Source organism: Lygodium microphyllum, chromosome 3 (genome assembly GCF_053477565.2).
Source record: "Lygodium microphyllum isolate KBCC chromosome 3, Lygodium_microphyllum_v1.1.10, whole genome shotgun sequence".
Classification (NCBI taxonomy): Eukaryota; Viridiplantae; Streptophyta; class Polypodiopsida; order Schizaeales; family Lygodiaceae; genus Lygodium; species Lygodium microphyllum.
In genome coordinates, this window is record NC_141137.1 from 63,890,710 (window position 1) to 63,916,286 (window position 25,577).

Genomic DNA, 25,577 nt, shown 5'->3' on the forward strand with positions numbered 1-25,577 from the left:
GCTGTGTGGATCCAAATATTGTGGCTCCTATGGTCATTTTTACCGTCCCACATGTGCCTTGGAACCTCAAGCCCATTCCCATTCCAAGGGCGCATCTGCCCAAATTATTGGAACTTCTAAATGAGGAGATCAGAATGAAGATTTTAGAACCTTCTTTAGCACCTTACTCAAACCGATGGTTTATTGTGCCTAAGAAAAATGAATCTTTACGATTCATTCAAGATCTACAGCCTGTCAATCATATCACAATCCGAAATATTGGTTCAGGTCCAATTATTGATGAGTTTGCTGAAGCTTTTGCAGGTAGAGCAATTTATTTTATGGGCGACCTATATTCAAGATATGACCAATTTCAGCTTTCATTAGAAAGCCAAGACATTACCACAATGAAGACACCTCTTGGATTGGTCCGCATGTACACTCTACCAAAAGGTTCAACAAACTCCGTAGCCCATATGATGAATGCCATGCACAAAGTCTTAAGGGACTTTATTCCACAACTTACTCTTCCATTTCTTGATGATGTACTTATCAAGGGATGTGAAGTCAATGAAAAGAATGAAGAGCTTGACAAAGATGGTTGCAGGACATTTGTAGTTAACCATATTCATGATTGTGACAGGATTTTGACAAGGCTACGCAACCCATCATCCTTATTGTGGATACAAGTCCCATTGGGATTGGATGGGCTATTGGCCAAGAGGATCTTGAAGGTAACAAGTATGTAGTTCATTTTGGAGCAAAAGTTCTCGATAAACGTCAAAAGAAGGTATGCACAAGTAAAAAGGGAATTGTGGGGAGTTGTAACAGCATTAAAGTGTGATCGTGAATACTTTATAGGTGCTTCCGTAGTGGTAGAAACTGATTGTCTTCCACTCTTGGGCATGATTACCAACTGATCTACACCCGACATTGCTATGCTAAGATGGATTGCATATATTAAGTCTCTCAACCCCGAATTAAAGCATATTGCAAGAAAGGCGAATCCAGATGCTGACATCATATCACGTGCAAGATATAACAATGAAGAAGAGCTGATGGAAGAAGATGAAGCTAAAGAATCTATACTTGCTGAATTTCATTCCATAGCTACTGAAAATACCTTTTCAGTTACTGCATATACTGGTCCAAAGCTGAAAACAACAAGATGGTCAACTAGAAGCCAGCATGCTCATTGCATTACTCAAGTTCTAGTTCATTTCCTTGAAGAAGATTATGAAGAAGATTGACTAAAGATCGGCCAATATTTGAGCACAATGAAGAAGAAGAAGACTTGGACTGACGAGGAGTTTAAGCATATCAAGAGAAAAGCTTATGGTTTTTTTCTTAAAGAAGGACATCTATGGAAGCACGCAAAGAAGAAGAAAGGAGTGTCTGTCCGAGTTTACAGTAACAAAAGATTACAACAACAAGTAATGAAGGAATTTCATGAAAGCCTGTGGGCTGGCCATAGAGGCATATGGGGAACCTTTAGTAAAGTCAAAGAAAAATATTGGTGGCAAAACATGTATCGGGACATAGCACATTTTGTTGAAACCTGTTATGTGTGTCAAATGTATTCTATGGTCAAGCATCGAGATGGGTTACAACCAACTTATCCTTTGTCTATACATTATAGATGGGTTATTGATCTTGTAACCATACCTACAAAAATATGGAACATGCGGTATTTAGTGCTTGCAAGAGAGGATCTAACCAATCAAGTTGAAGGCAAAGCCTTAACAACCAAATCCACTCAAACTGTTTGTCGTTTTTTGCTTGAAGAAGTATTTTGTAGATATGGTTGTGTGGGTAAAGTAACTGCAAATAGAGAAGAGTTGGATGCTGATGAGGCACGCAACTTCTTTGCTCAATTGGGTATTAAGTTGCCTTTAACATCATCCTACAACCCTGAAGGCAATGGAAAGAGTGAGAGAGGTCATCAACCTATTCTCAAAGCTCTAGCAAAGTCTTGTAGAGGAAATACCAAAGAATGGCCTAAAATGCTACCTTTTGCATTATGCGCTGACCGGACTACTCAAAGTTCAGTGACTGGCTATATGCCAGCTGAACTTATACATGGACAACAACCAATTATGCCAATTGAAGAATCTATTCTCACATGGAATCTTCTTGTTAGAGATCATAGCCAGGCTGGGCAGGTGTACAGTGTGCAGTCGGACAGGCACGTCGCAGTCCGACCAATGCAGTCAGTCGGCTGCATTTAATGCAGCCGACAGGCTATTTTCTGGCGCCCTGTTTTTTGGCAGATTCTGGCTATAAATAGCCGACATCTCCAGCAGTCTCCAACACTTCTCTGCTCGCAGATTACAGACCGGTGACACGCGCAGATTCCGTCTCTGTTCGCAGATTTCAGACAGGAGACAGTGCAGACTGCAGCGGACTTCGAGGTGAACAGCAGGTTGCATCGTCGAGGTGGAGACACGCAGTCCAGCGCACTGCGCCCGTGTATATATCTGCATATCTTTGTATTCAGCACACTTTATACAACAGATCTTCATCTTCCACTGTCTCTTTCTCTCTCTTCTCTCTCTGCGTTCTCTCTCTCTCAGTCCTACGCTTCCGCACCACTGCACTCTGACATGGTATCAGAGCAGTGTTAGAGGGCTGACTGAGCACAGAATCAACCTGAAGAGGAGTTTCCATCACGACACAAATTTGCGTTTTTTGCGTTTAAGGGCAGACAGGAGGGTTGCGCCTTGGAACAAGGCTGAAGCGAGTGTGGGCGCGCAGGAAAGCAGTCCAGGTGGTGGATTTGCTGCTGTTTACTGCTGTTTGACGCGGAGGAAGTTTGAGTTTCCAGCCTACAAGTGCAGGTTTTTCTTTTTCATCGCCTCCGGCGGGTGAAGAAAGTTCAGGACGCGGAAGAGCCTTAGCAGGCTGAGTTTTCACAGTCAGAGGAGGCTGCTTTTGCGTTTGTGAAGGCATTACAAGTGAAGATGTCTACAGAGATTGACTTGGAGTTCCAGTCGCTTATGGACCGGAAGGTGCCTGTCTTACCGGCTCTTCCTGCAGATCAGAAGCTCGACGACGACAACTACCGCATTTGGCGCGTCATGATGTTGGCCATCCTTGAGTCCTATGATTTAGCGGAGTTTGTACAGGAGGAGATCGACTGGCCCTCGGTAAGAGATGTGTCCAAACTCTCTTCCGATGCTCGTGCGGAGTTGGCCAAGGCTCAGTCTCATTGGGACAAACTGAATGCCAGGATTCGTTCCTTTCTTTTTCTATCATGTACTACAGCCGTGATCGCTCACATCGAGCACTTGATGGTGGCTCGGGAGATATGGCTGAAGCTTGATCATATGTACAATCGGATGACCCTTATGAAGCAGGTTTCTTTGGAGGTACAGATGCGGACCTTGTCCGTAAACAAGTCTTCTTCGCTGCGGGAGCACATTAATAAGCTCAGGCAGCTTCAGATGCAGGTTCAGAATGCGGGGAAGCCGATTTCCTCCGAAGACATGGCGATCACACTTTTGTCCCAGTTGCCGCCACGATTCGGTACATTTTACTCTGCCCTCATTGCTTCGGGGCGGGAGTCTACTCTTCGGTGGGAAGAGTTGGTTCCTATGGTCTTGGACCAAGAAGAACAGTTAAAGGGACAGAATGCTTCCAAGACGGAGGCACTGACAGGTCAAGCCTCTCAGAAGAAGGGGAAGGACCAAAAGAAGAAGAAGGGGGATAACAAGTCCAAGAAGGACAAGGACAAGGACAAGGACAAAGACTCCACATGCCATATTTGTGGAAAGACTGGCCATTGGAAGAAGGATTGCCCTGACAAAGACAAGAAGGACACCAAGGATTCTGGAGCGGTGGCTGCACCCTCATCAGCTGCATTTCTTCATCTAGCTGTCATTGAGGACGCTTCACCGACTGCTTCTGATGCTGCGATGACGGCTCCCCAGGCTCGAGAGTGGATCGTTGATAGTGGTGCCTCCCGACACATGACTCCTTCATCAGATGGTGTTGCCAGTTGCGACCCTCGCGTAGGCAGATTCTCATTGGAGATAGCTCTTTAGTATCTATTGCAGGTTGGGGTAAGATGCAGCTTATTCCAGATGGACGAGGTTTTGCATGTATCAGGCTTAGGGTACCATCTCCTGTCAGTTCATAAGATTTGCTCCCTTGGCCTTTTGGTGGAGTTTGACAGCACTACGGTGCGAGTCCTTGATCGTGGATCGAGGAAGGTTCTATCATCCGGATATGAGGAGAACGGCATTTATAAATTGAAGTCTTCCACCGCCCTCGTCCATCTGGAATAAGCTGCATCTTACCCCGACCTGCAATAGATACTGAAGAGCTGTCTCCAATGAGAATCCACGCGAGGGTCGCAACTGGGCAACACCATCTGATGAAGGAGTCATGTGCCGGGAGGCACCACTATCAACGATCCACTCCCGAGCCTGGGGAGCCGTCATCGCAACATCAGAAGCAGTCGGTGAAGCGTCCTCAATGACAGCTAGATGAAGAAATGCAGCTGATGAGGGTGCAGCCACCGCTCCAGAATCCTTGGTGTCCTTCTTGTCTTTGTCAGGGCAATCCTTCTTCCAATGGCCAGTCTTTCCACAAATATGGCATGTGGAGTCTTTGTCCTTGTCCTTGTCCTTGTCCTTCTTGGACTTGTTATCCCCCTTCTTCTTCTTTTGGTCCTTCCCCTTCTTCTGAGAGGCTTGACCTGTCAGCGCCTCCGTCTTTGAAGCATTCTGTCCCTTTAACTGTTCCTCTTGGTCCAAGACCATAGGAACCAACTCTTCCCACCGAAGAGTAGACTCCCGCCCCGAAGCAATGAGGGCAGAGTAAAATGTACCGAATCGTAGCGGCAACTGGGACAAAAGTGTGATCGCCATGTCTTCGGAGGAAATCGGCTTCCTCGCATTCTGAACCTGCATCTAAAGCTGCCTTAGCTTATTAATGTACTCCCACAGCGAAGAAGACTTGTTTACGGACAAGGTCCGCATCTGTACCTCCAAAGAAACCCCCTTCATAAGGGTCATCCGATTGTACATCTGATCAAGCTCCAGTCATATCTCCCGAGCCACCGTCAAGTGCTCGATGTGAGCGATCACGGCTGTAGTACATAATAGAAAAAGAAAGGAACGAATCCTGGCATTCAGTTTGTCCCAATGAGACTAAGCCTTGGCCAACTCCGCATGAGCATCGGAAGAGAGTTTGGACTCATCTCTTACCGAGGGCCGGTCGATCTCCTCCTGTACAAGCTCCGCCAAATCATAGGACTCAAGGATGGCCAACATCATGATGCGCCAAATGCGGTAGTTGTCGCCGTCGAGCTTCTGATCTGCAGGAAGAGCCGATAAGACAGGCACCTTCCGGTCCATAAGCGACTGGAACTCCAAGTCAATCTCTGTAGACATTTTCACCTATAATGCCTTCACAAATGCAAAAGCAGCCCCCTCTGACTGTGAAAACTCAGCCTGCTAAGGCTCTTCCGCGTCCTGAACTTTCTTCACCCGCCGCAGGCGATGAAAAAGCAAAACCTGCACTTGTAGGCTGGAAACTCAAACTTCCTCCGCGTCAAACAGCAGTAAACAGCAGCAAATCCACCACCTGGACTCCTTTCCTATGCGCCCACACTTGCTTCAGCCTTGTTTCAAGGCGCAGCCCTCCTGTCTGCCCTTAAACGCAAAAAACGCAAATTTGTGTCGCGATGGAAACTCCTCTTCAGGTTGATTCTGCGCTCAGTCAGCCCTCTAACACTGCTCTGATGACCGGCTATTTTCCGGCACCCTGTTTTTTGGCAGATTTTGGCTATAAATAGCCGACATCCCCAGCAGTCTCCAACACTTCTTTGCTCGCAGATTACAAACTGGTGACACGCACAGATTCCGTCTCTATTCGCAGATTCAGACAGGAGACAGTGCAGACTGCAGCAAACTTCGAGGTGAACAGCAGGTTGCATCGTCGAGGTGGAGACACGCAGTCCAGCGCACTACGCCCGTGTATATATCTGCATATCTTTGTATTCAGCGCACTTTATACAGCAAATCTTCATCTTCCACTGTCTCTTTCTCTCTCTTCTCTCTCTGCGTTCTCTCTCTCTCAATCCTACGCTTCCGCACCGCTGCACTCTGACATAGCCAGGCTGGGCAGGTGTGCAGTGTGTAGTCGGACAGGCAGTCGGACTGCCACGTGGCAGTCCGACTAGTGCAGTCAGTCGGCTGCATTTAATGCAGCCGACAGGCTATTTTCTGGCGCCGTTTTTTTGGCAGATTCTGGCTATAAATAGCCGACATCTCCAGCAGTCTCCAACACTTCTCTGCTCGCAGATTACAGACCGGTGACACGCGCAGATTCCGTCTCTGTTCGCAGATTTCAGACAGGAGACAGTGCAGACTGCAGCGGACTTCGAGGTGAACAGCAGGTTGCATCGTCGAGGTGGAGACACGCAGTCCAGCGCACTGCGCCCGTGTATATATCTGCATATCTTTGTATTCAGCACACTTTATACAGCAGATCTTCATCTTCCACTGTCTCTTTCTCTCTCTTCTCTCTCTGCGTTCTCTCTCTCTCAGTCCTACGCTTCCGCACCGCTGCACTCTAACACTTCTACCTTGGGAGGAAGGCATCAGTAGAGAAGAGTTGCTGACTTTGCGCATATGGCAGCTAGAAATAAGGCCTAAAGATGTTCAAAGCAGCTATTGAGAAGCTAAAAACAGCAAGAATAAAGAACAAAAGAAGATTTGATAAGCGACATCGACTTCGGCCAAGAGCAATTCAAGAAAATGACTAGGTGCTTATCTATAACAGCAGCCTAGACAATCAATACAGTGCTTCTAGAAAGATGGTAAAGCGTTGGTTTATCCCATGTGGTAAAGGTCGTTCATGACAATGCCACATATTCATTGGCTGAATTGGATGGAACAAGCATAAAGATACCCATAGCTGGAAAAAAAATCAAGCTCTTCAAACGAAGAGAAAGTTCAACATATGAGCTAGAAGACGTGAATATAATTCAAGAGCATGAAGACATAGAGGAAGAAGAAGAGGCAGAAGATGAAGACATTGACATGGCAGAAGATACTTCTTCTAACATTGCAAATCCGTAAGACTTTGGCACATGCCAGAGGATGTGCAAGTTAGGAGGGGATGGATATCGTGCCGCTACGCGCACACCGTGTTAAAAAATCTAGAGTTTGGTTTCCTTTTAGATTTAGAGAGCCAATGCCACTTTAGGCATTAGTATTAGTGTCCATGGTTCAAAATATTAGATTTTTTTTAACAAGTTTTTAGTCAATTTTTTATATTCTAGATATTATCTCTTGTAAAAATCCATAAAACTATAGATAACTTCTAGATTAAAAGGACATGTAAAAAAAAGCATGTAGCTTTCAACCAAATTTGAGAGGATTTTATGTAAAAAAAGAGATTAGCGAAATTGCGCGACGCGCAATCGCTGTTTTCAGGCAGTGAACAGCACTCCGAAAGTGGGAGATGAAGAAGGAGTGATCTGGCAGGACTCTGGCCAGGTGTCCTAGTAATTAACCCCCCTTTCGGAGCCATTGGAAGCATCAGATTGGCGATCCAAGCAACATGGAGGAAGGTATTATTTTGTACACGTTTTTGTCTATTAGAGTTATATTTTCTCATAATGCTAAAAGAAACTGACAGACTTCATCTCTATTAGTATTCTTCTATATTTTCTAATTCTTTTTGGGAGTATTATTCTACATCTTCAATCTCTTCGAACCCCTTCTCTTCCGTCTACTCCTCTCCTTAAATCTACCTACACCCTGCTGTCTCTTATCTTCAAGAACTTGGCTTGAAACCTTCAACCCTTCTCTTATCTCTACCATCTCCGGAGTCTAAGCTCTTGAACCCCCATACATTCTTCTCTTGCCAAACCCCTGTGGTGACCTTCAACCCTACGCGCTGCGACAACGGCAGCCGTGGTAGATGTTATGGCTCTGGCAGAGAATCTCAGTAGAATGTGTCTTATGGCAATAATAACCAGCAGGGTTCAAATGCAAGAGGAGGTGGAAATTTCACAAGCAGGGTAAGATCTAGCCCTAGAGACAAAGGCTCCTGGCAACCACAAAGGACCTCTGACAATCCTAACAAAAATAAGGATTGTCACTACTGTGGTAAGTATGGTCACATTCCCAAGGACTGGTAGAAGAAGCAGGGCAATCAAAAGGGCAAGCAGCATGGACATTATGCATCGTCCAATCAAACAAAAGATGCATCTGGGGATAGACTGTTTGCCATGACATATGTAAAAGACAGGGTTGCTGAGAAGTCTATTGAGGATGCAATTTGGTATATTGATTCAGAAGGGTTGAATCATATGACGCCTAATGGTGACTGGTTTACTCACATGGTGCTTAACAAGAACGGCTATGTATGCACAGGAGATGACACACAGCATAGCATTGAGCATAAAGGCAGAGTATCTCTAGTGATTCATGATGGCAAAAAGAAGAATCTGCATGATGTATTACATGTACCATCTATAACTAAAAATTTGTTGCCTATGGGTCAGATAACTAAGTAGAATCTGCAGGTTTGGTTTAACAAGTATAAATGCTTCATTGAAGAGTTTGGTAATGGCTGCATATTGATTGATCGTGGTCATAGACAAGGCAAGATGTTCACTTTGGATGCCACTTGACCATAGCTGAAATCAGCCATGTTTGCTCATAGCTCAGGCACACTTAGAGACTTAGAAATATGGCATAAGAGAGTGAGGTATGTTAATCTTCAGCGGCTGCAAATAATGCAAAAGAAACAACTTGTAGCAGGTATCCCAAGTTTACATACACCGATATTGGTCATGTTTGCGATGCTTGTCAATTTGGTAAACAATCAAGGTTGCCTTTGTCAAGCATGTACGAAATAGTACGCGACCGTTGCAATTGATTCACTCTGATGTGTGGAGGCCATCCTATAATGCATCTATGGGAGATTCCAAATACTATGTGACATTCATTAATGACTTTAGCCACCATACTTGGGTGTATATATTAAAAACAAAATATGAAGTGCTGCTGTTTTTAAGTAGGTTGAGAAAGAATTTGATTACTGCATCTCTTGTTTGAGATTGGACAACGATGGAGAGTATGTATCACATGAGGTTGACAATTTTTGGCTGAAAATGGCATATGTAGACAGCTTACATATAACAACACTTCACAGCAGAATGGAATAGCTGAACGGAAGAACAGGGTATTGATGAAAGTTGCTTGTGCAATGATGAATGAGAAGAATATGCCGCTCTATTATTGGGCTAAGGCTATTATGACAGCCATGTATATCTTGAACAGAACTCCCACTACAGGCATTCATGATGTGACACCCTTTCAGATGTTGGATGGTTACAAACCTGATGTCAATCACATGAAAGTATTTGGGTGTATTGCTTATGTGCATATTCTTGATGAGAAGCAAAAGAAGTTGGATCCGAAAGCACATAAGTGTGTATTTATTGGTTATGCCCAAGAAAAAAAGACATATAAATGTTATGATCCCTCTACACGGGAGACACTTGTGAGCAGGGATGTTATATTTGATGAGATGGCTACTTGATATGCATCACCTATAGTAGTACCGTCTAATATGCCTTTTGCACATGCTTCTATAGTTGATTTGCAGCAGAGTACTGCATTGACAGGTCCTAGTGTGACAAATGTATCTTCCTCTGTATCTCCATGGACAGAGAGATTGCGTAGTTCTGGCTCACCGTCCACTGACACCACTAAGTCAGTTAGGGGGAGAGATGATGTGATGGAGAACAAAGGGAAAGAAAAAGTCTTTGAGGATACATCCGGTATGATGACACCTGGCATGATGACTTCAAGCTATGACTCAGCTGGCAGTCTAGACAGTGAACTTGGTATTCTGACTGTGTATACGCTTAGTACTAGGCAGAGCAAGTACATTCGGTCTCATGAGAGAGGGGAATCGAGTAGTGCACCACAGCTCAGACACTCGCAGAGGGTTAGGTATCCTATGGATAGATTGAGTTATAGTGGTTACTTATGCTGAAGCAATGATGGATAACATTTGATGAACAGCTATGGATGAGGAAATAAATGCCTTGGCTGAAAATAGTACTTGGGATCTTGTTCCACCGCCAGATGGAAAAAAGACCATTGGCTGCAAATGGGTCTATAAGATTAAATGCAAGTCAGATAGCAGTGTAGAGAGGTACAAAGCCAAGCTGGTCGCTAAGGGTTATGCTCAACAATATAGACTAGACTATGAAGAAACTTTCCGCCCTGTTACCAAGATGGCAACAATACGAACAGTGATTGCATCGGCTGCTACTAAAGGCTAGAAATTGCAACAAATGAATGTCAAGAATGCTTTCCTCAATGGTGACTTGGAAGAGGATGTTTATATGGATCAACCAGAAGAATATGTACACCCTGAATTTCAGCATTATGTATGCAAGCTGAAAAAAGCATTATATAGGCTGAAGCAGGCTCCGAGAGCCTAGCATGCAAGAATCAATAATACTTGCAGAGTTTGGGATTCACAGTTGGTAGGGCTGGCCATAGTCTGTTCACGAAAAAGACAAACAAAGGATTGGTAGTGCTGGTTATTTATATGGATGATTTGATAATCACAGGTGATGATGCCTTTGGGATACAGAATGTTATGAGAATGCTGAAATCTGAATTTGATATGAATGACTTAGATGAGCTAAAGTACTTCTTGGGTATCGAGGTAATCAAGGTTGAAAATGGTTTATGGCTGATGCAAAAACACTATGCTATGGAAATGCTGAAGAAATATGGCATGACAGAATGTAATCCGCTTGATACACCTCTTGATCAGAATGTCAAGTTTTGGACATTAGCACAGGAGCTAAAATTGATGATATGACTATGTACATGTAGATGGTTGAAAGCTTGATCTACTTAACCATCACCATGCCTGATTTGAGTTATATTGTTGGGCTCATAAGTCAATTCATGCAGAAGTCCAAAAAGGCACATTTGGGTACTATTAGACGAATTATGAGATATGTAAAGTCCACTATAGATTATGGGCTGTTCTATGAGAAAGATAAGGCCCTAAAAATAGTTGGATACACGGATGCAAATTAGGCAAGATGCTCATATGATCGCAGATCTACGAGTGGTTATGCCTTTGACTTTGGAAGTGGAATGATCAACTGAAGCAGCAAGAAGCAACCAACGGTTACATTACCTAGCACTGAGGCACATGTGAGATTGCATGGCTGCTCAAGCTTATGGCCGATATGGACATACAGGTGGATGCTCCAGTGACTTTATTTTGTGACAATCTCAGTAGTGTACTTCTGGCAACAAATCCAATATACCATGCCAAAACTAAACACATTGAGGCACACTACCATTTTATCAGAGAGATGGTTCTAGCAAGCAGAATGAATCTTATGCATGTGAAGACAAATGAACAGGTTGCAAATATCTTTACCAAGTCTTTGGGTAAAGATAAGTTCAGTGTTTTCCAACAGCTACTTGGTGTACAAATGCTATCTTGAGCTTGAGGGGGAGTGTTTAAAACTTCAAGCTCTTTCACCTTTGGTTAGTGTGTACCCGACACTTAGCTATTGTCGAACTGTCTCCATATGCGGACATTGAATAAATCGGTGACTCTAGGTTTAATCACAATTAGTGTAGATGGTCAGTTAGACCTAAGTGTTGTATTCACTTCATTTATTTGTGATTATGGAATAATAAGAAATGAGAGGAGATAGCACACTGCTACTCTATGTTGCCTCAACCCTTCTCTGACTTACAACACTTGGAAGTTTCTTTTTTGAACATTTATATATGCCTTCTTGTAAATTTGATTTTGTTTCTTCTCTAGTTTTTGTCAAGTCTTACATCCCTACCAATTAACTTTACACATGGAACTCACCTCTAATCTCCCATTAAGCTCTCAAGACTGAATGGAGACACTATTCTTGAAAACAAAGAACCATTCTATAGAATAAAACATTTGATATTGTTAAGTGTACAAACCTGATGTGCCTCCATTGCCTTCATCAAGTTCTTCCCTTTTGGATCCTTTGCCAAAATAAAGATTGACACAAACAAATAACTGTAAGAAACATGTGGTGGTGTTGTTTTGAAAGCTTAGCACACACATCTATTATTGCAAGTGAGATTCATATAGTGCATATGATCCATCCATTTGTCATTATGACATCGCCTGAGTAAAACCATTTACTCCTAGATAGTGTGTGGTTTGTGTATGATACATGATGATCTAAAACATTGACAGATTTAAGTTAAAGCAATTCTCGAAATTACCTTCAACCTTGCAAATCGATCATGTTTTCTCTTAGTCCCTACTTGAAACTCCTTCTGAACGTTTCAACAAAATAAGATTAGCTCTTCTGAATAAGATCTTGAATAGCTTAATTGAAGCCCCCACCAGCAGCTTTGTTGAACTATCGTGAAGGGCTCAGGAGAGATGCTTACTAAACGAGATTCAACTCTGTATGTCTCCTCCGTTCCAAATGAATTAACAGTCTCCAAATGATGAAAAAGAAGTCTAGCAGGCTTTGCTTCCACTGATTCACCTGCAAAAACATATAGAAGCTCAAACAAAGGTAACAACCAGATCAAAGTGATGAAATCACAATGGCCTGCTTAAATGAAGTACTGCGAAAGGAGAGGTCACAGTTCTTCATAAACTTGGAAACTTGGATATAGTTTGCATCTAGGCTCTATCAAGGTCAATTTTTCAACATGTTGGTAGGATAACACATTACTAATATTAAAAATAAAAGAAAACCACAAGAAAAATAATATCAACCATATAAAAACCACACTGGTTCCTAGTGCTTAGTTTGCAAGACTACTTTATCATTCTAGTGTGCCCTGTTAATTAGTAATTACATATGTTGATTGGTTGCTACATTCAAGTTTACTTGTCTTTGAGCTCCAAAGTAGGACTCACTTAGCATTATGTTTTGGTTTGGGCCCCACGTACTTCAAAACATCTAATAGACCGTTGTACAACATGTCTTACATCATCCTAGAAATCACAGGTAGGTGATAGAAGGTCTTACGAATCCTAAGCATTCATGGTTAAAAAAATTTCTGTGAATATTTGTACCATTTTTAGTGTGTTTTTTCATATGGGGTGAAGGGTGAAGCTGAAGTATCCAACACAACAAACGATGATGAGGCTTTTGGCCTTGGCTACCTGTTAATGGTCTGAAAAAACAAGAGGTGGTTCATGTCTAGCTGAAAGGACTCTTGACTAGCAAGGCAGCTCGACAAGCAACATGATTAGTTACACTGCCTCTCACAACTTCAACAAAAATCCTAAGGCTTGAATGCAAGTATTTGATATGCATTCACAAAAGCAAAGATTACTGATATAAGTGTTTGCATGTGCTTACAACACATGCAAGGAAAACATGCATTCAACAAAAATGAGGTCTTTTCCTGGAGGCTAAAGTTCAAGCTGCTGCCAATGTGATCTTTGCACACTCAAAGTTGTGAGTAGGTTACACTCAAATCTTTTACCAATGGCATGCTTCTCAAATCCAGATTAGTTGAGCAGCAGACCACCAGAATCCCTGCAAATATTTTGGGTTTTCCTCTCAGATTATGTACGGACTCTCAAATTGTTGGGATCACATGCTCTGTTGCTGTGGATGTATCCTTGCAGTAGACAACCAATGGAGAATGAGACTAAGTTCTTAAAAATTTTAAGAAGCAAACCTTCCTTGCCTTTTTGCTCATATGAATAATGGCAGTAGCATCTGAAGTGAGCCCGTCGCCCTATTTCGAAATATTTTTAAATTCACAAGTCTCAATAAGAAGGTTTTTCTTTGTCTTTGGCACCTCATACAAAGAGAGGGAGGGAGGCTGGTGAGACAGAGGAAGAAAAGCATTAACTGTGGTATCAAACATACCATATGTGGATAGCGTTGCTACCAAAAACACCTATATAGGGAGTAGTAGTGACTCTAAGCTTTGCTTGGTTTCCAATCTACGTGTGATTCCCTATACTCAGTGGTGAACCCTCACATGTGTGGCATCACGAGGGTGTAGTCCTGAGATGTGCCTCAATGTTATATCTTTCGATATCATGAATACAAAGGATTCCTTATTGATATATCTTGTGTGCCTTTCCGTTGTGCCATTTTGTGCCTCGTGACAGGTTATGACTTGAAGTCCCCTGAAGGCCAATATTACTTGGTATTATTGGGAAGAGGGGAGCAAGCTCACGGACACGGAGAAGATCTTACCATAATACATCGCGCAACGCGACACAATACGACAAAGACACCCTGATGTGCCAACAAAGTTGAGAGGGAGCAATGGCGTGATAGGGACACACGGCATACCATTCAAAAAATGTCTTAGAGAGAGCTAAAGCTATGGAAGGACACTTTCTTTGAAGAGGAGGATGAGCTATGTCATTGGCTCAAAATCACATACAAGAAGAAGGAGCTACAGCTCAAACAAATCGAGTAGACAAAGAAGACCATCAAAGCACCCACAAAGGAACAGATGTGCTGTGCAATCTTGAAGAGAAGGCAGAAGAGCTAGATGAAGACTTGGAGAAGATTGACTGCCACTTGATCATAGTGCAAGAAAGAGCAAGGCTATGGCAAGTGAAGATGGCCCAAGACCTCGACACGAAGCTGCAAGAGGAAATCATGCTGAGGTAAAACAGGGAGACTGCCTCTAGATCTAGAGGAGCCAAAGAGAGGGCCAAACCATACTTGAAGCAGATGAGAGTCGAAAGGGTCCAAGAGGTAAAGAATGGAGCAAAGCCAACCAAAGAAGAACCAAGGAACCAATAAAAGAAGAAACAAGTGAAAGAAGAAGAAAAGTTACGGTCAAATAAAGATGAAGATGAAGACAAGGGAGAGGATGAGCTCAACCTAGATCTTGGAACACCTTGTGCCCAACAAGAAGGCTACCCTAAAGACCAACACCTCTACAGCGGATACCAACACAAGTAAGTCCAGTCCCATAGGCAAACAAATAGAATCCTTCACTAATGGTCTTCCTTAGAGTTTTCAACCATTGTACCTTCATCCACATAACATCCCACCCCCCTAGACCTGCACATCCTCCAACATGTGCCACGTCTCTTAATCTTCAAGAGGTTCAAGTTTATCTTCTTCGTCTCTTTGTCATCCTCTTCTTCTTCTTCTATGCTGCATGAGTAGTCTCAATGTCATGTTCATCCTCTTCATAGGTGGTAGAATCTCTTCTTTTGAACAACTTGATCCTCTTTCCAACTATTGGAATCTTCAACTTTGTCCCATCAAGCTTGCAAAGAGAATAAGTAGCATTGTCATATGCATGATTCACAATATAAGGACCAAACCATCTCTTTGAAACTTTCCTAACATTGCTATGCTGATTATCAAGGCTACTATCATATGCGAGCACCGAATCTCCTTCTTCCACAACTCTTGGACAAAGTCTATGCTTTTTTAATACGGTTAACAAGAAGCCAACTCAATCATCTCCTCACTATCTGGAGGTAAAGGCAATACAACTAGTTTCACTTTCTTATCCCCAATCTTAAACTCCATATCCACTTTTACTCCAGCCCTGTCATCTGAGTATAAATATTCATGCTTCACAATCTCTGCTATCACTTAGTACATATCCAAAGTATATACTTGTATCAAATTATTTTCGACTTTTAACTTAGATTTCAGAATAGCTGAAAGTTCAATCACTGTATCTATATAAGACAACACATCATACATCCTAGTTATGCTCAACTCTCTAAAAACATACAAAACTTCCTACTAAAAATCCAATAAACCCTACAAAAAAAGCACATGTACCTAGTTGTGAGGCGAGAGCTTCTTTCATTGCACACCATCATAGTCCCGCTTTACAACGGTGTCTGCTAAAAACCCAACTCTCAAGAATCTTTGGACTCTCTTATATTTGCTGGTAAAGGATAATCTCTTGGTGTATCACAGTTCCTTGCATAGTTCACACAAACAATAAAAAACTAAACAACCCTTTTGCCATCATGACTTCTAATCCTTGCATAGGTTGATCCACCATCTAAAATATTTAGTGGCCCTCTTTAATGTTTCAAGATTTCCATCATCTCTTTTTCTCTTTTCTTCCACAATAACTTCTATGTTTTGAGACTTAGCAAGATAACCACAAACAAAAAAGGAATCTACCGAAGCTTCCCAACCTATCTTTTCTTGAATACTTATCCCTACCTCATTCAAGTCTCCTCTAGGAATTTTACCCTTTTCTATTGTATGCATTACATGCATCCAAATCTCCACTTTCTTGCCAAGTATAGATGTACAGTTGAGATGTGTTTCAATCTACAAATCATAGGTAGATGCTTGCACTCTACCATATGCATTCTTTACTATCATATCATCAACTAACTTCTACATGCCACCCTTCCCAAAGTTGAGTTGAGCGGTAGACCTATCTCGCACAAGTGGATCTTTCTATCCTTAAAGAAAATCAAATTCATGTCCAATGCATCTTTTTACAACTCACAATTCCTCAGCTCATACTCAATGTTGTCACACTAGATACATCATCGTACAAAGCCTTCTCTAATCAGAGCTTTCGGTTCTACAAACCAACCCTTTTGCTCCAACTTTGCAAGCTTCAATTGTAGATCACGCATACCCTTAATCAATTCATCCATTATATTCTCTTTTACAAGAGTTGCCATAGAAACCAATTGCTTATCTACATGCTTAGTCCCTTACTTACAACTAAAGGCATAGGCCAAACATGCATCCCGGGCCTTCTTCTCTACCTCTTGACAAGCATAGAGAGAGCATCTTTACCATCCTACCATTCAGTTTCCAATCCCTCTTCAGTACTTTCATCTTCCACTAGCTCTTCTAGACTCAATTGTAATGCAGGATCGTCCAACCATAAAAACAATTCTATCTTTTCAACCTTGAGAGCCTATTGCTCTGTATTATCCAACTAGTCATACTTGCACTCAAACTCACGCAAAAGCTCTATAGCTACAAGCCCTTTATGAGGTTTTGCAACCCACTACATGAAAGTCTTGCAAGTAACCAAGCCTTTATCTTCTATGAAATACTCTTCCTTTAAAGCTTTCTTAAATTCGTCCTACGCAATCCTTTTTGCATAAATCTCATTTATGCGCGACTTCAACTTGTGGACTACAAGTCGAACAAAATATTAATTTATCCGATAAGCAAGAATACCAAAGAAATCCAGTTTTTCAACATATACCTTCAAATAATTAGAAACATTCCAACCATCATACAATATAACCTGGCTCTCCATAGCCTGCAGTGCCTTAGTCGCAACAAACTTATGCTTTGCAAGAGACTGTTGCATTTACTATTGTTGTTGTTGTTGCAAACACATGTTAAAGGTTTGCAATAATTGTCTAACTTCATCAGATGACCTTGTAGAACCAAAACCTGTAGCATCCCCCATATACTGCAGAACTTAAACTCTTAACACTTCCACATCGGGTTCACCAAAGATATTGTAGGACAAAGTGTGTATAGCCAAGAGACACAGAGTCCCTGAATAAAAAAGCCTAGTAGATAGGAACGCGACGAACGGAAAAACAAAAACACAAATGGAGAAGAAAGAGAACTCTAAAGTGAATGAATCAATGCTATAAATGAATGATAGAATATATAGATGCTCAAAGGTAGAGCCATGGGAATAATCGAAGTGTGACGCTAAGTGAAGACAAATCTTGAGGACTGTAACCCACCACTCAAAGCTAATATGATGCTAAAAATGAAAGGGCAACAATCTGGAAATCCAAAACATAATGGTCTGGAGACTGAATCTAGCAAATACAGCAATGTAACCACCTAGAGATGACATCAATTGATCACCTAGTAGCAATAGGGTGCTAGGCAACAGCTGAGGAAAACTTATTTGATGCAAGGCAGCCTACATATGCAGAAAATGCAAGCAGATGGACGGCAAAAAAGTTGACTGGCTGATGACATCAGCAGCAGTAGCAGAATGCAGTCTGTATGAAGGCACCACATGACCAGTGGCAGCTGGAATCAAGTCACCTACTGCTGAAGGGAGTGTGGCTACAATCTGCAAGGGCTAGACAACTAATGGAAGACGACTGAAGGCTCGAAATAGGGCACCAACGATTGAAGAGGGCATGGAAGACCCATGTAACCTACAAAAAGGGATGAATTGAGTGGCTGGGCAGTCTCCTATTTAAAGACGTGGATCCTACCAAATTAGAGTTTTGACTTGTAGGACACAAAATTTTGGTAATCTTTGTTTTGGGGCTGTTTTAATTGGTTGATGAAGTTTTAATGTGTAATGCATCTCTTTTAGCTTAGCAACACCAAACATGGAACCCATGGGTGGCAAACATGGCTCGTTATGAACTTTTCTTCAATCTTTTGTTGTTCTTTCCCTCACTCTCAACCTTGGGCCCAATACCAATGAGGCAAAATGCAAAATTGGGGCAGTCCCCCACCATTGCCACCACAACAATCCATCCTACACAAGTATATACTCCTCCTCCAGCATCTCTCCTATTCATCCATCTCTCCTATTCATCCATCTCTCTCCTCATCCAACCACAACCTGCACAAGTATATCCTCCTCCTCCAGCATCTCTATCTCCTACTTGTCCATCTTCCTCCACCACATCCTCCTTCCCTTTACCTCCTACTTCTCCTCCTCCTCCATCGCCCTACCCCTCCCTCCTCCACTACCTCCTCCTATTACTCCTACCACCATCAAATCCACCTCTAACTCCTCTTCTATTCACTCCCCCCCCCCCCCCAATGCATGTCACCTCCACTTACAACACAAGCTCTAGAGTCCTTCTAAAGCCACAATTGTAAAGTGGAAATCAATTGTACTAAGAAGACGAAATGAAAATTTTTGAAATCCTCCAAACTCTGAATCTCCACCAAAGGTAGGCAATATTTGGAATCCTCCAAACTTCAACTCCCCACCAAAGCTCAACATTGTTATAAAGCTAGGGAAAGTGAAATTGGAAGCCCTTTGACCCAATGCAAAATGAAGAATGTATGGGTTCTTACTGAGTGATCGGTGCACCCATTGGTCCAAGGTATGGGGCCTTATAGAAAACACAAGATTTTGTAATACCACCCTCTCTTTCCCCAATTCTTTGGCTCTTTGTCTTCACTCAATAGCTAAGTAAGCTCTAACGCTACTTCAAGACCATCTCTTACAACACACAGCTCAAACAAGTAAGAGAATCAAAGGCAGAAATGACGCTCCTATTCATATATTATTGTGATAATAATTATGTATATATGAGAGTAAAGGCTGCCAAAATTCGATCCACACTACATAACCAGCACACCCCTATGCTTCTATTAGCATTGTATATATCATGGGCTGTGCGGGCATTTCTTTGGTCCACCATTGATCGCATTTATTACTGTATGGACAGGTCATTTCCAACCTTTTAACAGCAGTACCTTGCATTTTAACAGTTATGCCCTGCGTTTGTTCTACCTGCCATTCGGCTTCCCTTAGTTGCAGTTCTCTCGTCACTTTCAGCAGCCATCTTGGTTGTTGATGAAGTCATCTCCACCTTCATGCAGACAACTACCTTTGTTTGCCTATTTGTCTATAATTACTTGATTTGTGGCAGGCATCAAGATCTAGCTATTTCTATCTCTATGGTCAAGGGTTGGTATGATCAACAAACGACATCAATGTCTTCCCCAAGGCACCTTAGTGGTAGCTTGATCACTTGCTACTTGGATATCCATGGTCCTCTCTGATTGTCATTGTTGTATGTATTATGGTGGGTCTTTCATCATTGTATATTTCATTGTACTTGTCACCCATGATCTGAGAAAGGGTGTTAGCATTCTATATATCACAGGTCGTGCAGACATTTCTTCAGTCCAACATTGGGTACATCTATTCCTCCATAAGTAGGTCATTTCCAGCTTGTCTCACTTGTACTTTTGGCACATTTAATTGCTCACCAACCTGATCATTTTATGTCTCCATCTCAGCCTACCCATAGACTTCATCTCCTCCATGTACTTTGTATCATTCTTGCAAGCAGCATCCTGTTGGAGAGAGGGAGTTTAGAAGCACTCAGCTGGTTGCCCAGAGCCTGTGTGCTTGTACACGTGCATGTGCTTTGGTATATGGATTCCATTTCCTGAGTTCTTCGTTTCTAAGTTAGTGTGTCCTTTTTTTGTTTAGGTCACTACGTATGCAGCAGCATCATTGCTTTGCTTCCGTTGCTCCATATCTGTCTGACAAGTGCATATCCATAAAGAACATTTGCTGCCCAGTCCTAGACAGATAGCCCCTTGGCCTCCCATGCCATATCGAGAATCTCTAAAGCCTCTATTCACAATATTAGCCTCATCTGGTGCTAGTAGGTCTGACACCCAAACTGGCCCAACCTTCAGTTGGTCATAAAGACATCTCTTCAATCTCTCTTTGTGGTCCTCGCAAATGTTGTGGCCCTGTTAAGACTTACTTGCATTTCAGTGGGTGTCAACTATATAGGTAAATCTCCTGTTGCTGGAGTCCTCTGTAATTGTGTTCTCTTTCAGTGTTACAATGCATTGGTATGCACCATTTGGGCGTCCCGGTAATTATATGATACGTGACCAAAACACAACTCGAGCTTTAAACCAACTGAACCATACCAAAATTTATTCTAACAAATAAATAATCAAACATTGCACAAGGAGAACTTTCACAACTCTTCAAACCTTAATACAACAAGAATAATATTAGGGCTGACTTTATCAGTACATTGAATGGGCACTTCATTGGAAGTGGAATACAAGTGATGATCCACCCAAAGCATGCACCACATCACAAAGTTGTTGTAATGTTAACATGTATAATCAAAAGTGCAGCCATGCTTTCTACATCAAGCGTATTGCCTTGCAAAAATAGGACAGGTTACCACAACATTATGCAATGCGCATATCAAAACCTCTATGTCTTAATATATGCACGCATCTGGTTTCAAGAGCTAGAGTAAAACGTTGTACTGATGTGTTATACATGTGGCCTGATCACGACATTGATGCTGTATTCAGGCACAAATTCTGTTTGATGATCCTAATGCTAAACGGCATGTAGACCATACCGTCACTTGTTGGTGACACATTTCGCTAGACAGTACATGAATGTGGGACATTTGAAGTGGAGTTTCTACTTAATCATCTCGATATCCTGTGCAGGCGCCATGCAATGACAACAATTATGCCCTCATTGGTTACATTATCCAATTCAATGGGATCTCTTGTTATTGAAACAAATCACAATGAATTGTTGGGTTTCAACGAGACCATGAATGGTACTGAGGGAGAGGGAGCTGGTCTCTGACTCCAGTTGCTTAGTGGGCCTCCCAGTAAGCTCCAGGCCACTGAATGATGACTCAAGACGCTTGGTAGGTCTGTCAGAAACCTCAAGCCCTGCAGGTGAAACAAAAGTAAGAAAGTAAGAGAGGAATTGAAAGAGTGTTTTTTCTCCCTTTTCTTTTTTTTCCCTTCCAACTTTATGTGAGTGCGTGCATCTGTGTGCGTGCGTGTGCATATGTGTGGGTGGGTGGGTGGGTGTGCACATGCGCGCACAATGCAGTGTTCATAGTCCATTCTCCTGGTACATTAGTGAGCTATTGAACGGTGGTTTCGCAAAAATGCGTGTGCGCACGCGCGCATGTGTTTGACAGGAAAATTCTGTAGTTTGGAGTCCCTCTTATACATTCCCCGAAAAATGAAAATACGTATGTATTTTTGGCAACAGAGCATTACACAGGGATTCAATGGGAGCCTGATATCTCTTTCTCTTGATGCGAACCACCATCGGCTTTGCTGGTGCTTTCGACGAGGGCCCTGCCTGAGGTAGGGAAGAAGAGGATGCTGCCACTTCCCCCGAAGTAGCAGAACCACAAGCAGCAACAGCAGCAGCAGCAGCAGCAGCAGCGGGAGGAGGAGGAGGAGGAGGAGAAGGAGGAGGAGGCGCTGAAAGAGAAGGGGAGGAAATGAGGGGGTCGCTCATGCTACCTGTTTGATGCGGGGAAGCGAGCATGAGTGGCAACAATCTCAAACTTCGTTGCCTCCAGGGTCTCTTTCAGTCGTGATTCACATTTTCTGGCTGCACGTATACATACATGTGTGTTATATGTCATTATTGAGAGAGAGAGAGAGAGGATTCTTTTTAATTATCTTTTTTATCTATTATTTTTAAGTTTGTTTTGGTGATAATAGTTATATTTATATCTATATTACTATATATTTTGATCATAGGTTCAAGAAGTCCTAACGTTTAGAGAGCTTTTGGCCTCCCCTTTCTAAACCTCCCTCTTTTAATTAAAACCCCTTCTCTCACACATGTAATATCTTCCCCCTCTTTTTTTTTATACTACTATATTATTTTGGTTGTAGGTTCAAGACCTAGCCCCTTTTCAAATTAAAACCCCATCTCTCTCATAACCTGCACACATGACTAACTATGGTCATGTGCTCATCAACTGTGGTTGCACATGATCCTACATGGCATTGATATTCCTAGGCATCTCCGTTCACCATGCATCTTCTCGATTACCATGGGGAGAGCCTATGTCGCACCACGCAATTGCAGTTTCACCATGCCTTCAATGGCATGTGTCAAAGCCCTATGCAGAGTTGATAAAAGCGGTTTCATTTCATTCCTCCATCTCTCTTTCTACCACACCATCTCCACTGAGCGAAGCGAGGCCATTGCGTGTTTCCATTCTATGATGATGACTGATGATAAGAGGGTCATTGTCTACTATCATCACCCTTGTCTGCTAGTCCTCTATCGTCAACAGGTTCTCTTCTCTCTCTCTCTCTCTCTCTCTCTCTCTCTCTCTCTCTTTGTTTGCTCATCCCTTTCCTCTTGTGCACATTGTTGTGGTGTTTACCAGTGAGTAAACACAAGGTTTATCTGCAAACTGGTTGCAGATTGCATGTATTGTTGAGCAGACAGTGAAAAAGGCTGTCTGGTGTATTGTTGTGCACTACAGGTCAAGGGTTGCAGAAGATTTGCTTGCTGTTTGGTATTAGTTTTGTGATAATGGCAGAGAACAGTGGAAGCCCCATCATTGAGAAGCTCGACAAGAACAACTACCCATCATGGAAGTTTCGTGTCACGAACTTCCTTATTGGAAAAGGCCTCTACGAGTTCGTTTCAGGTGAAGAAAAGGAGCCGGAGGTGAGTGATCCTCCAACTGCAGAAGAGACAAAGGCACGAAAGGAATGGAATGCAAAATACAAGAAGGTCATGTATTGGTTGTCTGCAGTAATTGACAATAATATGCTAGGACACATTAGAAATGCAGAGAATGCATATGCAGCTTGGACCATACTTGAAAGTATATTTTATGTAAATACAAAGGCACGAAAGATTCAACTCAAGCAAGAGTTGAATACATTGAAGAAAGGGAAGATGTCTATCAATGAGTATGCACTGAAGGTAAGAAGCATTGCAGATGCATTGGCAGCGATTGATGCAATGCCCGATGATGATGATTTGGTGTCGTCTACCTTGGGTGGACTTAACAATGAAAAGGCTTGGAAGTCTTTTGTAACTTCCGTATATGTCAGAAAGCCATTTCCAGATTTCGATGAATTGGTCTCCCTTATGATCACTGAAGAGATCAACATGCAGAGTGAGACATCTGAAAGAAGTGGTGAACAGGTCCAAGCTTTCTACTCCAGTTCTGGAAGGGGACGTGGTAGGTTCTCTTCAAGAGGCCGTGGTACAGGACGTGGTAGTGATAACCAGCAAAATAGATTGAATCAGCAATTTGGCGATATGCAGGTTTCAGGAGGTCGTGGTAACTTTAGAGGCAGGGGGAGCTTTAGAGGAAGAGGTGGATGGCAGAACAGAGGTTCTAACAACTCTGGTATTGTGTGCCACTACTGTGGCAAAACAGGTCATATTGCAGCCCAATGTTATGCTAAGAAAGATGATATCCGCAGTGGTAAGTTGCAGCAAGGAAACTATGCATCGTCTTCACGACAGAATGAAGACAAAAATGAACGTTTGTTCGTTATGCAGCATATCCTGAATGCTATTACAGGAAAGGGAACACATGAAGATGTTTGGTATGTTGATTCAGGTGCATCCAATCATATGACCAGCCATGCAGAATGGTTTGGAGAGATGCAGGATTTGCAGAATGTAGGTTATGTGCAGACGGGTGATGACTCATGTCACCCAATTTCACACATTGGAAAAGTTCCCTTGTCCTTGCATGATGGTAAGACAAAGAGTCTTTCAGATGTATTACATGTGCCATCTATTACAAAGAACTTGGTGTCAGTCGGTCAAATGGTAGAGCAAGGGCTGCAAGTCAGATTTAATGCAAAGGGCTGCTTTGTAGAAGACTTCAATGACAAGTGCAGGTTGGTAGCAAAGGGAAGTAGAGTTGGACGTATGTTCACTCTAGATGCTGGAATTCCTATTATGAATGCTGCTATGTATGCCAAAGGAAAAGGTGTTGTTGCAGACATTGAAATTTGGCACAAACGCATTGGACATACAAATGTACAAAGGCTAAAATTAATGCAGTCCAAAGGGTTGGTTACAGGTTCGCCTACATTTAAAGTTGTAGAATTTCAGAAGGTATGTGAAGCATGTCAGTTTGGTAAGCAGGCAAGACAACCCTTTTCACATGACAGAGATGTAAGCAGAAATATCCTTGATGTTGTGCATACAGACATTTGGGGGCCTACACAAAATGTATCTCTTGGAGGGAGTTCATACTTTGTCACATTCATTGATGATTGTTCTAGAAAGCTGTGGGTATATTTTATGAAGGAAAAGAGTGAAGCTTTTGAGCACTTTAGAACTTTCAAGGCTGCAGTTGAAAGAGAAACAGGCTTGAAAGTAAAGTGCTTGAGGTCAGATGGAGGGGGAGAGTACCTCTCCAATGAGTTCAGTGATTTTCTGAGGTCTCATGGGATAAAGAGACAGTTCACATGCAGGTATACCCCACAGCAAAATGGGGTTGCAGAAAGGAAAAACAGGCATATTGCAGAAGTTGCACGCGCCTTGATGGCTGAAAAGAATATGCCTAAGCATTTTTGGTTTGAGGCTGTTCATACTGCTGTTTATAATATGAACAGAACTCCCACAGCTGCAGTTCATGGTATGACCCCCGAAGAATGTTTTACAGGTAAGAAGCCTGATGTTTCACACTTGAAAGTATTTGGCTGCATTGCGTATGTTCATGTGCCAGATGAGTTGCGGAAGAAACTGGATCCAAAGGCTGAAAAGTGTGTCTTTATTGGATACTCTTTAGAGCAGAAAGGGTATCACTGTTACAACCCTGTCACATGTAAGTTCAGAGTAAGCAAGGATATCATCTTTGATGAAATGAGCAGTTGGTATGCATCTAGTGGTGATGCATTGGATGATGATGATGATCATGACACTCATGTGCAGGCTGAAAAGCAAGAATCACGAACTCTTAGTGGACCAGAGACATCATCTGGTAGTCCTTGGTCTGGGAGACTAAGGAGTACCTCTACATCTTCGGGTGCATCTAGTAGCACTACAGGTAAAGACAAAGGAAAGAATAAAGTGTCAGAAGGCATTGATGCAGTTCTTGATGGAGACTCCAGTGGCTCA

The 25,577-nt window shown here is 42.4% G+C and overlaps 1 protein-coding gene across 2 annotated transcripts in view; it reads right to left on the reverse strand.

Annotated features, from left to right (window-relative positions):
* The window catches only part of RDM4 (RNA-directed DNA methylation 4), a 44,036-nt gene extending 21,971 nt beyond the window's left edge, over positions 1 to 22,065 (reverse strand). For both annotated transcript variants that reach the window (XM_087671840.1, XM_087671832.1), the window contains exons 1-5: positions 21,731 to 22,065; positions 21,266 to 21,391; positions 12,435 to 12,535; positions 12,264 to 12,317; positions 11,973 to 12,017 (exon numbers count right to left, since the gene is read on the reverse strand). In XM_087671840.1, coding sequence (XP_087527966.1) covers positions 11,973 to 12,017; positions 12,264 to 12,317; positions 12,435 to 12,535; positions 21,266 to 21,391; positions 21,731 to 22,007 — 603 coding nt within the window. In that variant the 5' untranslated portion in view covers positions 22,008 to 22,065. The remainder of the gene's footprint in view (positions 1 to 11,972; positions 12,018 to 12,263; positions 12,318 to 12,434; positions 12,536 to 21,265; positions 21,392 to 21,730) is intronic.
* Between the last annotated feature and the right edge of the window lie 3,512 nt (positions 22,066 to 25,577).